This window comes from Punica granatum, unplaced genomic scaffold (assembly GCF_007655135.1).
Source record: "Punica granatum isolate Tunisia-2019 unplaced genomic scaffold, ASM765513v2 Contig00396, whole genome shotgun sequence".
Lineage (NCBI taxonomy): Eukaryota > Viridiplantae > Streptophyta > Magnoliopsida > Myrtales > Lythraceae > Punica > Punica granatum.
In genome coordinates this window covers 13890-27126 of record NW_022204313.1, presented here as the reverse complement: position 1 = coordinate 27126, position 13237 = coordinate 13890, and the positions used below count along the sequence as shown (strand labels likewise).

General features: G+C 36.7%; 1 protein-coding gene across 1 annotated transcript; it reads right to left on the bottom strand.

Annotated features, from left to right (window-relative positions):
• Positions 1-7952: 7952 nt before the first annotated feature.
• LOC116190217 (homocysteine S-methyltransferase 2-like) lies at positions 7953-12597 on the bottom strand. The gene is made up of 7 exons (XM_031519877.1): positions 12240-12597; positions 10273-10329; positions 9968-10194; positions 9732-9861; positions 9231-9434; positions 8595-8666; positions 7953-8242 (listed from the first exon to the last, which is right to left on the bottom strand). Exons 1-7 carry the CDS (start codon positions 12420-12422, stop codon positions 8051-8053), a joined length of 1065 nt encoding a protein of 354 aa, XP_031375737.1. The 5' UTR covers positions 12423-12597; the 3' UTR covers positions 7953-8050.
• Positions 12598-13237: the final 640 nt, after the last annotated feature.

Below are 13237 nucleotides of genomic sequence, written 5' to 3'. Positions count from 1 at the left end.
CGGTGTGGATTCCAGTAGAGGCGTCACGCGTGGGACACTCGGTCGACAATTTTAAATATTCCAGGTACGTTTTTATTTACTCTTATTCTTCTAGTAGGTCTTGGAATTAGTTTCACGGGTAGGAAATTTTGAATTTCTGTTCCTTTTTCGCTTCCGTTGCGCCCCGTGGAACTAGCATTAAGGCCCTCGATTGTTCTTCTATTTCCCCTCGTATTTGGAGCATCATTAGTGGCTTCATTCATACATCTTCTAATTTTATGCTCAGCCTCTCCACATCTAGAGTAGTGAATCTCACCATACTTTCTTGTTGCCTTGGACGAGTTGACAGAGTTGCTTGCCTCACCCTCAGATTGCCTTCTCCTTTGCTTAGGCCTTCCAGCTGGTCCTTTAAATGCTGGTGGTTCAATTGGTGGCAGTTCAGTGCGGTGCTAGTCACTTTCACCAGTAATTGGTTCGATGTACGGAACATATGTAGCTCACCGTCGTTCAGTAGAATACCATGAGTGAACATACTTCTCGAGTTCCAAATTATTATAAGCCATGCAAGTAATAGCATGTGCATATGATATCCCAGTTAACTGCCACATTCTACAACTGCAAGTTCCAACACCTAAATCTACCACCTTGCATTTGGGCATTTTTCACACTTGAAATTTGTAACCCTCTGCATCGCCAACCCATTCAGGAGTCCAATATGAACTATCTTTTCTAGACTTGTCTAGCATACTCTGTGCTACTGGACAAATTGGACCCACAAAGCTATTTGCCCTCAATCTATGCTTATTCATCTTCCCCATCAAATAACATCTAATCTCTTCAAGCATCGTAATGATTGGCTTACCTCTGAACTTCACAATCTTCAAGTTAAACTACTCACAAGTATTATTTAGTAGATTATCATTCTTAGGATAATCATTAAACCCAGCTTTGCTCCAAGCGTTAGGATTGAATCTTTTCAGCCATGCCCATGCATCCTCATTCATTCTCTTCATTATCATCATATTATGTTCAAACTCTACCATTGTGGTACTTCTTGCACATTTCCATAGTTGCTTGGTTAGTTCCATGTTCTTGAATTTGCTGTAGAAGTTCCTCCATATGTGCAATACACAATTTCTATGTGGAGCACCAGGACATAATTTCTCCAAAGCCAATTTCAAACTCTACAAGAATCTTTATTGTCAAATAATATTCTAGTTTTAGTCAATATTAAAAAATAATAGTTAATTGATAGTTCTGCTGATTTGATATAAAGTTTCAACCATTGTCACTGTACTGTCCAATATCCCCAAGCAAATTTCTCAAAAACCAACTCCATGTATCCCTACTTTCTTGCTCAACAACAGCTACTGCAATCACATAGAAATGTTGATTGCCATCTTGAATAACAGCAGATAGTAATTGTCCTCCATAATACCTCTTTAAAAAACACTCATCCAACCCAATGAGGGGCCTGCATCCTTCTTTAAACCCCTGAACATTTGCATTAAAGCAAATGTACAGCCTATCAAATGTTGGTGGCAGCTCTAAAGTAGGTCTATGTACTGTCAAACCAAATGTAGAATTAGGATTCCACCTCCTAAGTTCCTCACAATAGTTCCACAATTTTTTATATTACAACCTCTCAGATCCCTCTACAATTTTCCTGGCTACTCACATTGCTCTGTATATCTAATAGTCATCTACATGAATATCTCTATATCTTTTAAACCACTCAAAAGCATCATGTGCTGACATTGTTGGGTAAGATCTTAATTCATCAACAAGTTGAGCAGCCAACCACTTCTTACTAGCTTGCTTATTTTTGAACCCCCTAGCACAAGTATGTGGCCCCACGAACTTCTTTATTTTTAAAGTTTTCACCTCATTACTCCAAGAACAAAAGATCTTCCATTTCCACCCTTTCGATCTACACTTTGCCCTAACCCTTTCGTAGTCATTCTTCACAAACTTGAACACCCTTCCTATTGCTATGTTATAATCTATCACAGCTTTCTTGAATATAGTTAAGTTTGTGAATAACATATGTAACTGTAATTGAACCTCCCCAAATGTGGCATTCTCATCAAACTCAGGGTACTTTCTCAACTCCTCTTCACCATTGTCATCATCAGAGATACACTTGTCCACTAACTCTTTTGAAATATAGCCTTCCTCTTCGTCACTGGATATAACCATATCCGCTATTGTGGGTGATAATCTAACAACTATTTCCTCCCCATTTTCAGAATATGATCGATCACCAAGATGCTATTCTTCTTCACCCAAATGACCTTCAACATCGTCATTAACCAAAATGCATTCTTCATCCCAATAAACTCCTGAATCAACATGTTCAGTACCTTCATATTCAAACCGATCCTCCTGCCTATTTACATCATATCCTTCAAGATTATCCTCCTCACCAACCTCATAATCATTCCTTCATAAAACCAAACAATTAGTAAATATAAACCTAATACCAAATAGAAAGCATAAACTCAATAAATTAAAAAATGCACTTTCAATTAATCAAGTAAGGTAAATAAATTAAAAAACTCAAACCAAAACTGCCCAAACAAAAAATCATTAATCAAGTAAGCCCAAAACAATATAGTCGTCCAGTAACCAGTAAAAGCAATGGCGGCTACATCGATTTTGCTAGAGTTAACTTCCAGGTGATTCTTAATTGTTTGCTAGTTCGGGTCTATGGTATTTATTTCATTAGACGACCAATTCTGATCCATTTCTCAATTCTCTTCCTGCTCCTGAATACTGAGGCAACAATAGTTTTTAACGATGAAAAACCGAAAATAGTAGATTGGGAACTATGCCTAATCGAACTAGTATTTGGTTGTGATATTCTTTTTATCCTTTCTCAACTTTGAAAAATGTGCTACATGTCTTCCTTACAAAGAAATTCTGAACTCTCTGCTCTATTCTCTTCATCATTAAGAGGGAACTTGAAAGAAAAGCAGCTATAATGGGTGGAGGTCATTTTTACGGTAAAGGATTTTCTAGAAACAAAGTTGATAGGTATTCTGTATTTCACTCTTATGTGAACATCTATGTTGTTTCCTGTGAAAGAGAGTCAAGTATTATTCTTAAAAATAATTTATTCTATCAGTAACAACTCTCCCATCTTCGAGTTATCGACTTGGAGTCAGAGCAGCTAATCTCCATGATCTATTCCCCATTCACATTGTCGGGGCTTTGCAGCATTCCATTTCAATGTTTGATGAAGAGGTCACAACATCCTACATCCTACATTCCATTTCAATGCTTCATCAATTTTGTCCCAGAACATTTCAAAAACAAACCAAAACCACCTAAACTAAACAATCGGCTGAAATTACATTGCAACAATCGGGATTCTTAGAGGGATTTGAACTAACCTGCTCCCCATGTGCAACAATTGGGCTTCTCACGGCCGGTTGATTCGGAAGAAATCTTGAGAAGAAATTGAATCGAAAGAAATCTTGAGAACAATCGGCCTTCTCGGAAGAAATCTCACGGCCGGCTGGGGCAATTTCTCCACTGAATCGGAAGAAGGCAAGGAAACCGAGAAGAGAAGAGGAGAAGAAGGGCGACCAAGCTCACGGCATCTAAGAGGTCTTTTGCCCAGGGACCAACGTTTTTTCCAACAGAAGGACCAATTGGTCCAAACGTTTCAAACGGTCGAACCAATTAGTACAGAGAAAATCTTTCGGGGATGAACTTGCCATGAGCAGCATGTTTCAGGGACCAAAACGTCTATTTTGTCAAATCTATCATGGAAATAATAGAAAGCAGTACGCTCTTTTGGGGATCTCAAGGACGCTCGTTCTCTCACCTTCTTGATTTGTTACCTTAATGTAAGAATTAGATGCTGCAGGACCTTTTAGGAGGAACATCAAGAAAAAAAGGACCAGGCCAAAAAAATTGGATGAACAATTAAAATATAACTCTATCTGATTATGATAAATAATCTCAAGTTAAATACATTGCAGAGCTATAAAATGCATAAAAGGAACAAAAATAAGAGCGGATGGAAAAAGGAAGATTGACAGAATTCGTCGGAGAGGGAGAGGGGCGGTGGGGGGGCCCTATTCCGTGCACCACCGCCCCAGACAAGGTCATTGGTTGTCTCAGGGGTCACCAGTGACCTTGTTCGAGACAGTGGTGGCTGAGATTGGAGCCTCCATCGCCCTCTTCCCCCCAGTCGTGCACTATACTCTCTCTCTCTCTCTAGTGTTCCAATGGTGTCGAGCGAAATGAGCCTGGTCTGCAAATTTGAAAAAAAATTTGAGGGATACCACTGTAAATTGGCTGACTGAGCAATTAAGCAAAAAAAAATGAGTAGGTTTCAAGCAAAAAATTGCTAGCTCACTAAGGGGTTTTCTAACTTAAAAAATCAACCTCACTTTGATTTATCAAACAAGTTAAATCCTATTACCAGAAAAAAAAAAAACAAAATTAAGTGCTGAAAATTTAATTTAAGTATTTAATTAGATTAAACAAACATGAAAGTCTTGTTGTAGACTTTGTCTGCCAACAAATAATATATCGTCATATGAAAGAATCTGAATTTGATTTTTCACTTATATTTCTGGATTTCAAACAAACATATAATTGGTAGATTAATTTGCTGACGAATATGCTCAATAAATCGAAGGCTAATGTTGTAAATTTGCGCACACACCCCTTAAATATACGGGTAAATTGCACTGGTGGTCCAAAATGTTTTACAAATGTTTTATTAAGGTCCAAAAAGTTTTTTTCGCTACATGATGGTACAAAATGTTTCAAAGTTGTTTCATGATGGTACAAACCGTCAATTAGCCCTAACGCCGTTAACATTTTGCTGACGTGGCGCGTCCTATGTGTCACTTTTATTACGTGGAACCAATCATAGTGCGCCACGTCATTTAAGAGAAAATAAAATTTTAAAAAGTCCAAAAAAATACAAAAAATAAGGGGTTTTTATCTAAAATGACCCATGGTTTGTCCGTTTTGTCAAATCTATCCCATGTTTTTTTTTTATCAAATCTATCTCATGGTTTACTTTTGCATCAAATCTATTCCGGCATTATCTTTTCCGTCAACATCTAACGGTCGTGCTGACGTGGCAGGTGGAGAGATAGTGGGCCACACTTGCCACGTCAGTACGGCCGTTAGATGTCGACGGAAAAGATAAAGCCGGGATAGATTTGATGCAAAAAGTAAACCATGAGATAGATTTGATAAAAAAAAACATGGGCTAGATTTGACAAAACGGACAAACCATGGGTCATTTTAGATAAATACCCCAAAAAATAATTAAAAAAATACAAAAAAAGAGTAAAAATTTAGAAAAAAAAAAATTATTTTAAAATTTTGAAAATTTTATTTTTAAAAAATTTAAAATTTAAAATTTTTTTTAATTTTTTTAAATAATTTTATAAAAATTTTAAAATTTAATTTTAAAATTATTTTAAATTTTAAATTAAAAGTTTAAAATTATTTTTAAAAGTTTTTAAATTTAAAATTATTTTTAAAAGTTTTTAAATTTAAATTATTTTTAAAAGTTTTAAATTTTTAAATATTTTAGAATTATTTTAAATTTTTCGGCCACGTCAGCAAGGAGGTGATACGTAGTAGTCACGTCAGCGTCGGCTTAACGACGTCAAGTTCGAGTTGACGGTTTGTACCATCATGAAATAACTTTGAAACATTTTGTACCATCATGTAGCGAAAAAAAACTTTTTGGACCATAATGAAATATTTGTAAAACATTTTGGACCACCAGTACAATTTACCCTAAATATACCGTACATGGCATTTTAGTTTTTAGATTACACTAGTCGACGGGCTCCTATATGGCCGGGTTAGTCAATACTTTTATTCTAATAATATAAGGGTTAATTAAAAAATCTATATATACGTATATTACTTTCTTTCTTAAATACAAACAAAAATAAAAATTGTTAAAAATAAACGATATGTTTTCAAAATTATTTTGTTTATAAGCAACTGTATATTTTCCGTTGAGGTTTTCATTTTCCCGTTAATTTTTCATTTTTCTTATGTTTTCTATCTATTCTTCATTAGTTTCTTTACAAAATAAAAAATTATAAGGAGGAAAGCATACACGCCGATAGAGGTATGTAATAAAAGTGGAGATTAGTGGGCATAACGTTGTCATGTTGTGACAATTTACTTTTGGTGCAACTGGTTTCGGCGACCTCACTGATATTACCATTGTCGACGGGTAAAAGTAGTTGGTTGTCACCACTAGTAAAGTGATCATCAATTTTTTATCATTCGAGCAGAGCGATCAAAGCTCGTACAAGATCTCGACAAATGTTGTTCATAACTGCATTCTCCTCTTCATCTTCTATAGCATTTCCGTTAAACTTGGTTTTAGAGAAAGGAAATAAAAGATGAAAAGATAATGGTCGGTACGACGTGTTTAATACTTTTTGAGACAAAAAAAAGGATAAATTGTACTGGTGGTTCAAAAAGATTCACAAATATTTTAATATGGTATAAAAAGATTTTTTTGCTACTTGATGGTACAAAATGTTTCAAAATTGTTTCAGTATAGTACAAACCGTCATCTCGTCATTGACGCCGTTAAGCCGTCCTTTACAAGATCTGTAAATTTTGCACCATCGTGTAACTTACGTAAAACATTTTGTACTATTACACTACAACTTCAAAATATTTTGCACCATCATGTAACGTTTCACAAAAACCGGTTTTGCACCATTAGCATTGGTTTGACGGCGTCAATGGCGAGATAACGGTTTGTACTATACTGAAACAACTTTGAAATATTTTGTACCATCAAGTAGTAAAAAAAACTTTTTGTACCGTATTGAAATATTTGTAAAACTTTTTGGACCACCAGTGCAATTTACCCGAAAAAAAACAAAAAATCTTTTTAACTTTCGAGTATACCAAGTGATTGTTAATTGAAGACAAATGTCTTAAAATTATTTTTTGATATTAGACTCTTGAGTTACATAGTTGATTTCTGGACTTACGCGCTTCTATGTCATGGCACCATAATTTTCTCTCATTTGTCTTAGTTTTATTAGTGATCAATAAAAATGTCACGCAATTGAGAAAGGTTCCGTCCTACTTTGCACCTTCAGAAGAGTTATCTCAGCTTATATATATATATATATACATATAGGTACCAGGTAGTGATTTTTATAAATTTGCTAAAACAAATTATGTTATAACTGTTAGTAGTCGAATTAATGTTTAAATTCACAGGCCGAAGAGCAGGTGAGTGAAAGTACTGATTTGGGCAAATAGGTCATGTAATGTTTCCAGTGATCGCTTCAACAATTATATATTGTACATAAACTTAACCATTTAACACGCCCGTTGTACGGATATTTACATTTTTATCTTTTAATTTGATTTGTCAATTAAAATTTAAAAACGCTCTTCAATAACAACGAAAGTAAAACATGCACAATTTGTTCTATCATGTGACTCATATCTTAATAATAGAGAAGTGAAATATGATAATACTTACACAATTTTTTCCACTCCTTTTTCTCCTTCTTCATATAGCATCGCTTATACAACCCTAGCAAGTAGTTCTTCAAAAGACGTATATAGTATATAGAACGTTCTCATTGATCAAACGGAAAATTCTCATGAGAGGAGTATAATTTATACAAACAATTTGGTAATTTTTACCATTTGTTTGAAATGACAGAAACGGAGGGGAGGGGATCACAAATTAATACTTTAAAATTGAGGAACTCCACTTTAAAATTGAGGAACTCCAAACAAAATCCCTATCCTCCCCAATAACCTCCTTTATCATTGCCACCATTTTGCTCAATCCAAGTAAAAAATTAAATTAAACTTAAATATTAGAGATTATATAATTATTTCTTTTAATGTTAGTATCCTTTTCTTTGTTTTTCTTATGAGTCCTGACATAGAAGTTCCTGTAGAAGCTGATGAAAGAGGATGGGAGAAGAACAGAGTTGGCATGCACTTGAAGCAAAATTTCATTTATCGAAAGATCAGAGAACGAGGATAATAGAGCCGCAAACACTGCGATACAACAGATCACTCGTTACTACTACATGTTGGTTACAGCAGTCTTGGAGCTGAGAGTAGCAGTCGGAGCAGATGATTTTTGGGAGAGAGCCCTTGATATTGCCCTTATGGTGTTTGGCGTAGTCCGGCAACAACCTCCAAAGAGCGACGCCCCTGCCTCCCGCCACTTCCCCACATACGAGATGAAATCCTCGTCCGCTGTCCCAGTCGTGGGCTGCAGCCACAAGAAGAAACGATAAGTCAGTCAACCTCTTTTAGTTCCAATCACATTGCATTTAGCACCAGTCAGTAATAGACCGTGAAATGCCCTTTGACACAATTGGAGAGTGCAATGAAAGGCTATGTTAAAGGCTAGGTTAGACCGAGAAAAACTGGAATATTAAGTTGGGCAAACCGTCTTCAGTCCCCCATTATTGAACTGAGTTTTTCAGGCATAATCTTTCTGACCATAGATTGGTCATAGGTAAGATTGATTAATGCCCAAAAGAGGATAGCCTGATTTCGGATTAGAGATGAGTGCGAAGCAAAAGCACGTAAAGAATTTCAACTTAAGCCGATAAACTTACCACCCACTCTTTCCGCTCAGGGTCATAGGTCTCACCACTGTTTGGGTATATGAGCACCGGTTTGGACGTAACCTGAAAGATTTATAAGGGGAAATTTATAAGGAGGTATTACTGTAAAAGAGGCAGTTGGCAACAATAGACACACAAATTGCATATGCGGCTTCATCTTCTGCAAATGTGTAACATCAGCTATCAGTCATTCTAGAAATATCTGACTCAGTGCAAAAGCGGGCAGATGGGTATCAACAACTTCAATAAAATGAAGGCCAAAGGCAGCAAAGAAGGTGGTTTTCTCATTCCATCTTTTCTCGTATGAACATTTTTTTTTTTGAAAGACCAGAAGTACCAGTTATCTGCTAAAGAATTATTTCCAAAAGTTGCTCTTATTTTAGTGAAGGGCACAGGTCAGTTTAGTTTTCATAAATTAACGAGGCCAACTGGATCCTCTAAGCTTCTCTCCAAAATGCATAATAAGCAATTGATCTGTTAAATAGAAAAGTCCTACTGAAATAGTAAATTATATTCTGTTTTTGAACATACGCTCTATTTCATTAGTTTTCTGCATAAAGCCCTACCGTGAAACTTTTCTTATCATTAAGAGATGGGTTTTCATAGGGCAAGTTTTGAGGACCATACCTTTCGAATTGAAGAGATCAGTCCATGAATGTAACGAGGAGGGGTACAGTTTATACCCACAGCTACAACTTGCCTGTATGATTCCGCAACCAATGCACATTCAGATATTGGGTCGCCACTAACCACGTTGATTCCATCCTTGGAATTGAATGAGAACCATGCCGGGACCTTTATATTTTCTTCCTCAAGAAGCTCAGCATAAGCCTGTAATTCGACACCATAGAATAAAGAATCAGAATGATGTCCCTAAATTATAAAAAATAGGCAACAGGATGTCCGCAAAGAAAATAAGCTGATACTTTCTTTTAGCAGCATAGTAATGGTTCATTTATTCTAAATGCTGCTCATAATCTCAATTTCGGTAATTAAACCACTATATTGTACATCTAAACAGAAGGTCATATCAAAAACATAAGTTGATTCTGCTACCATTTTAATAAATCCCACATAGTGCAACCATAAGCCAATAGTTCACAAGCTAAATGACAGGTTCAGTTATACCTGAGCTTCTAACTTATTTGGAATAGTTTCAAATGCAAGTAGATCAGGTCCAGCATCAGCCAGAATCTGCAACCTTCTCCGATGAAATTCCTTCAATGTTTCCAAAGAAACGGCATCCCCATAGTTCCCACTGTTGTCAGAATCAAGGAGAGTACAAAGAACAGAAAACCATCACATTAGCTCAGCATTTCATAATCGAATAAACTTCACTATGTGACCTTGTAGGCTTGGGGTACCTATATTCGGAACCATCCGCCAAATAAGCTCCATAACTTCCAATGGACGCAGCAACTAAGATAGGACATCTAGATAATCTCTCGTTTTCAGCGAAATCCATGGAATCTTTGATACATTTCTCCCTATAAATCTCCTTGGCCTCCAGTGCAATCTCAACACTTTTCCGAAGCAAAGCTTCAGATTCTTCTCTAGACAGGCCCTTGGCCTCAAATCCCTGAATTGTGGCCTGTCTCATAAACAAAACAACACTGTCAGCTGTTATGTTTTTGCAGATCATATTACAGGTAGAGACAGACAATCTTACCTGATATGATGCAGTTATTATTATATTAGCTCCTGCATCGAGGTAATCCAAGTGTACCTGCAATGTTTGAGCAAACCAATGATTCAATATTATGGTACATCTGTGACGGAGTTCATGAAAATTCTAGCAATTCTATGTGCACCTTAAAGCCTTACATATAATTCACATTTCATAAAAAAATTTGCCTACCGTTGCATGTTTTTCATACATGTAATTCTGGATGGGCACTCCCATCAGTTCTTTCAACATCCAAAATAAGTGAAAGGAAAAGAACAAAACACAGGTATATTATTTTCTCCAAAGATAAACTTCAATTCCAAAACCGTTTAATCTGCTTCATCAGAAACATTCTCAACAAATAAGGTGTACTTCATCAGATATAACACGTAATCTGCTTCACCAGAATGTTACAAGTTCTCATAAATATTAATAATCCATAAATAAAACATATCCACTTTGCAGTTAACTGACCATACATTACAAAGCATAGGAATTTATTCTGATTCTCGATATTCTATATTCCCAATGAAAGTCAAGACTGAATAAAGCCAGCAGCTCCATAAACTTTTGTAGGGATCACGGATCCTACTTCCAACTACACGAGGCAATTTGAAATTTTTACTCTGTCTTTCATAAATGTTATCTTTAGGATTATTCAATTGTCACACTGATATTGTGGCAGGAAAGGGACAACAACCTGAAGAATAATATATAAGATTCTTCAACCGCTTATAAAAGTAAATAAGTGCATCAGATTTTGTATAAATAATATTTCTTTGCATGAAAAAGGACAGGTACCAATGAAGTTCCAAAAGAATCCATAAACAAGAGGATAAGTTCAACAGAAACTCGTCATCCCACGTCACTCTGGGAAAGAGTTTCCCATTAAGTGTTACATATATATCATATAATTGAATAAACACTGAGTGCGGACATAGAGCATAAGACCACATGATTCCACAGAGCCTATTAACCATCTCTCCCCTCCACCATAGTATTATACATCAATACATATCTGCCCCTCAAAAGAACGCATGAAAGTAGGAAGAGATAAGCGTCCATGAGATCTCAAGGAGAAGACCAAAAAAAAGAGGAAAAAGCTAAGGCCAACTGCATACTGTAGGGAGCTAAACTATGGCCCTACACCAATCAAACCGTTCATACACTTCTCTACTAAGCCAGAACTTTGAGATGATGGGCCTCCCGTCACAAGTTTAGTTCTCCTATAAACGATATGATCAATTGGCTTATTGACATCAAAGTGGAAACCTTTCCTCTGCTCTAATATTCAATACAATCATATTAAGCTACACCCGGGAATGTTGCATACAAAACACACTGCAACATCTGGCATGCAAGAAGAAGCAGAGTATATTATTAATATTTTTGTCTTTTTTGTTATGTTTGCTATTATCTATGTTTTGTTGGGTCTTGTGTTGTCGCTTTCAGTCTTTGGCTGGTTCTTGCAAAATGCCAACTACCCAAAAATGCTGTTAACTCCAGCATCGGACCTTCTTCATAACACAGTATCCAGCGATAAGGACAGCTATAGATGGAATGACATAAAAGCCACGAGAAAAGATCGATTTTTCGAGCTCAACCGCTCACTCTCGGAGGAACGACTTTCGACCCTTTTCCGACGCCACTGAATTCCAACCACTGATCGTCGAACACGATGAAATTCTATGGCAGAAGGGCAAGACTAAGCTAAAGTTAACAGGATGCAATTAAAAGAAACCTCCGCACAAGATCATTTAATCTAGCAGAATAATTGGAGCTGTGGGTTCAGTGACGACAGGGCAAGCCGGAACACCAGCACACAGTGCCCAGTGATTAGTATAAAGTGAAGCAACAGCTAAAGGACCAGAGAGTATTAATTTGAAACACGACCCAATTTTTTTTAAAAGAATAATTAAAAAAAAAAAAACAAAGAACAGCAGGGAAGGATGTGGGGGAGAGAAGAATACCCTTCGGACGAGCTGGGGAGAGGTGACGATGCATTTGGCGCTCCAGAGGGGATCGTTGAGGTTAGCACCGTGGCGCTCGAGCTCGGTGGCGAAGCCTCCGTCGATGACGGCGCAGCCGCCGCATTGCTTCAGGAAATCCGCCATGAAGGACGGGGAGGCAGTGTCTAAGGTGCCGAGTCCCATCGGTTGAGGCCCGGGGTGTTTGCCCTTCAAGGCTTGAACGGATATGCCGGAGAGAAAGAGGGAGAAGGGGCTTTTAAGAGTGACAATGCTCTTGCTCTGGCTCTATCTCTGATGTATCGCTTTGTCGGAGAACAGGTGTAGTTGAAGAAGAGAAGATGAACGAACCAACCTGGACATCGGCTTCCAAATTTATAGGGGAAAGGGGGCCCTGAAATTATACTCATGCCCCTCATCGAGCTAATCACGTAATATAATGAAATATAAATTATAATAATAATTAATAAAATATATAAATACCTTCACAAAATATAAAATTTAAACTTCTTGATTATCAGGATGTGATGACGTACGTCACTATTCTGCATCATCTGTCTCATTGTCGTTTGCTTATGGGAAAGTAATTTGGAGTTGTTTGCTTATGGGAAAGTAACTTGGAGTGAGGTAATCTATTCCGAATTACTGGTAATCTGACATTTAAATTACTTGCGTCCACACGTTACCTAGTTCGGTTGCATGGTCTCACTGGAATCCGCGTTGCTTTTGTAATCTACATTGGCATTCAAGCGACAATTCGCGGTTGCGTAGAGGATGGGTGCGGATGTGGATTACCAGTGGAGTGGTAATCTCTTAAAGGAAGAGTTTTCGTGGATTGCCCCACCACCGTTGGCTGACGTTATTACATATTTAAAAATAGGAATTTGCAAAAATTAGATAATTATAAATATTTTTTAGAATAAATAAAAATTAATTAAATATAAAAGTATTTCTACTCAAAAATTATTATTTATGTAGTTAAATAAATACTTATTTAAATA

Excerpts from the sequence above, each read along its gene's own strand:
- LOC116190217 (XM_031519877.1), bottom strand. The coding sequence starts at position 12,422 with ATGGGACTCGGCACCTTAGACACTGCCTCCCCGTCCTTCATGGCGGAT. Across the intron at positions 10,195-10,272 it reads TAATAACTGCATCATATCAG|GCCACAATTCAGGGATTTGA; the intron begins GTAAGATTGTCT and ends TTTATGAGACAG. Across the intron at positions 8,243-8,594 it reads CTGAGCGGAAAGAGTGGGTG|CCCACGACTGGGACAGCGGA; the intron begins GTAAGTTTATCG and ends TTGTGGCTGCAG.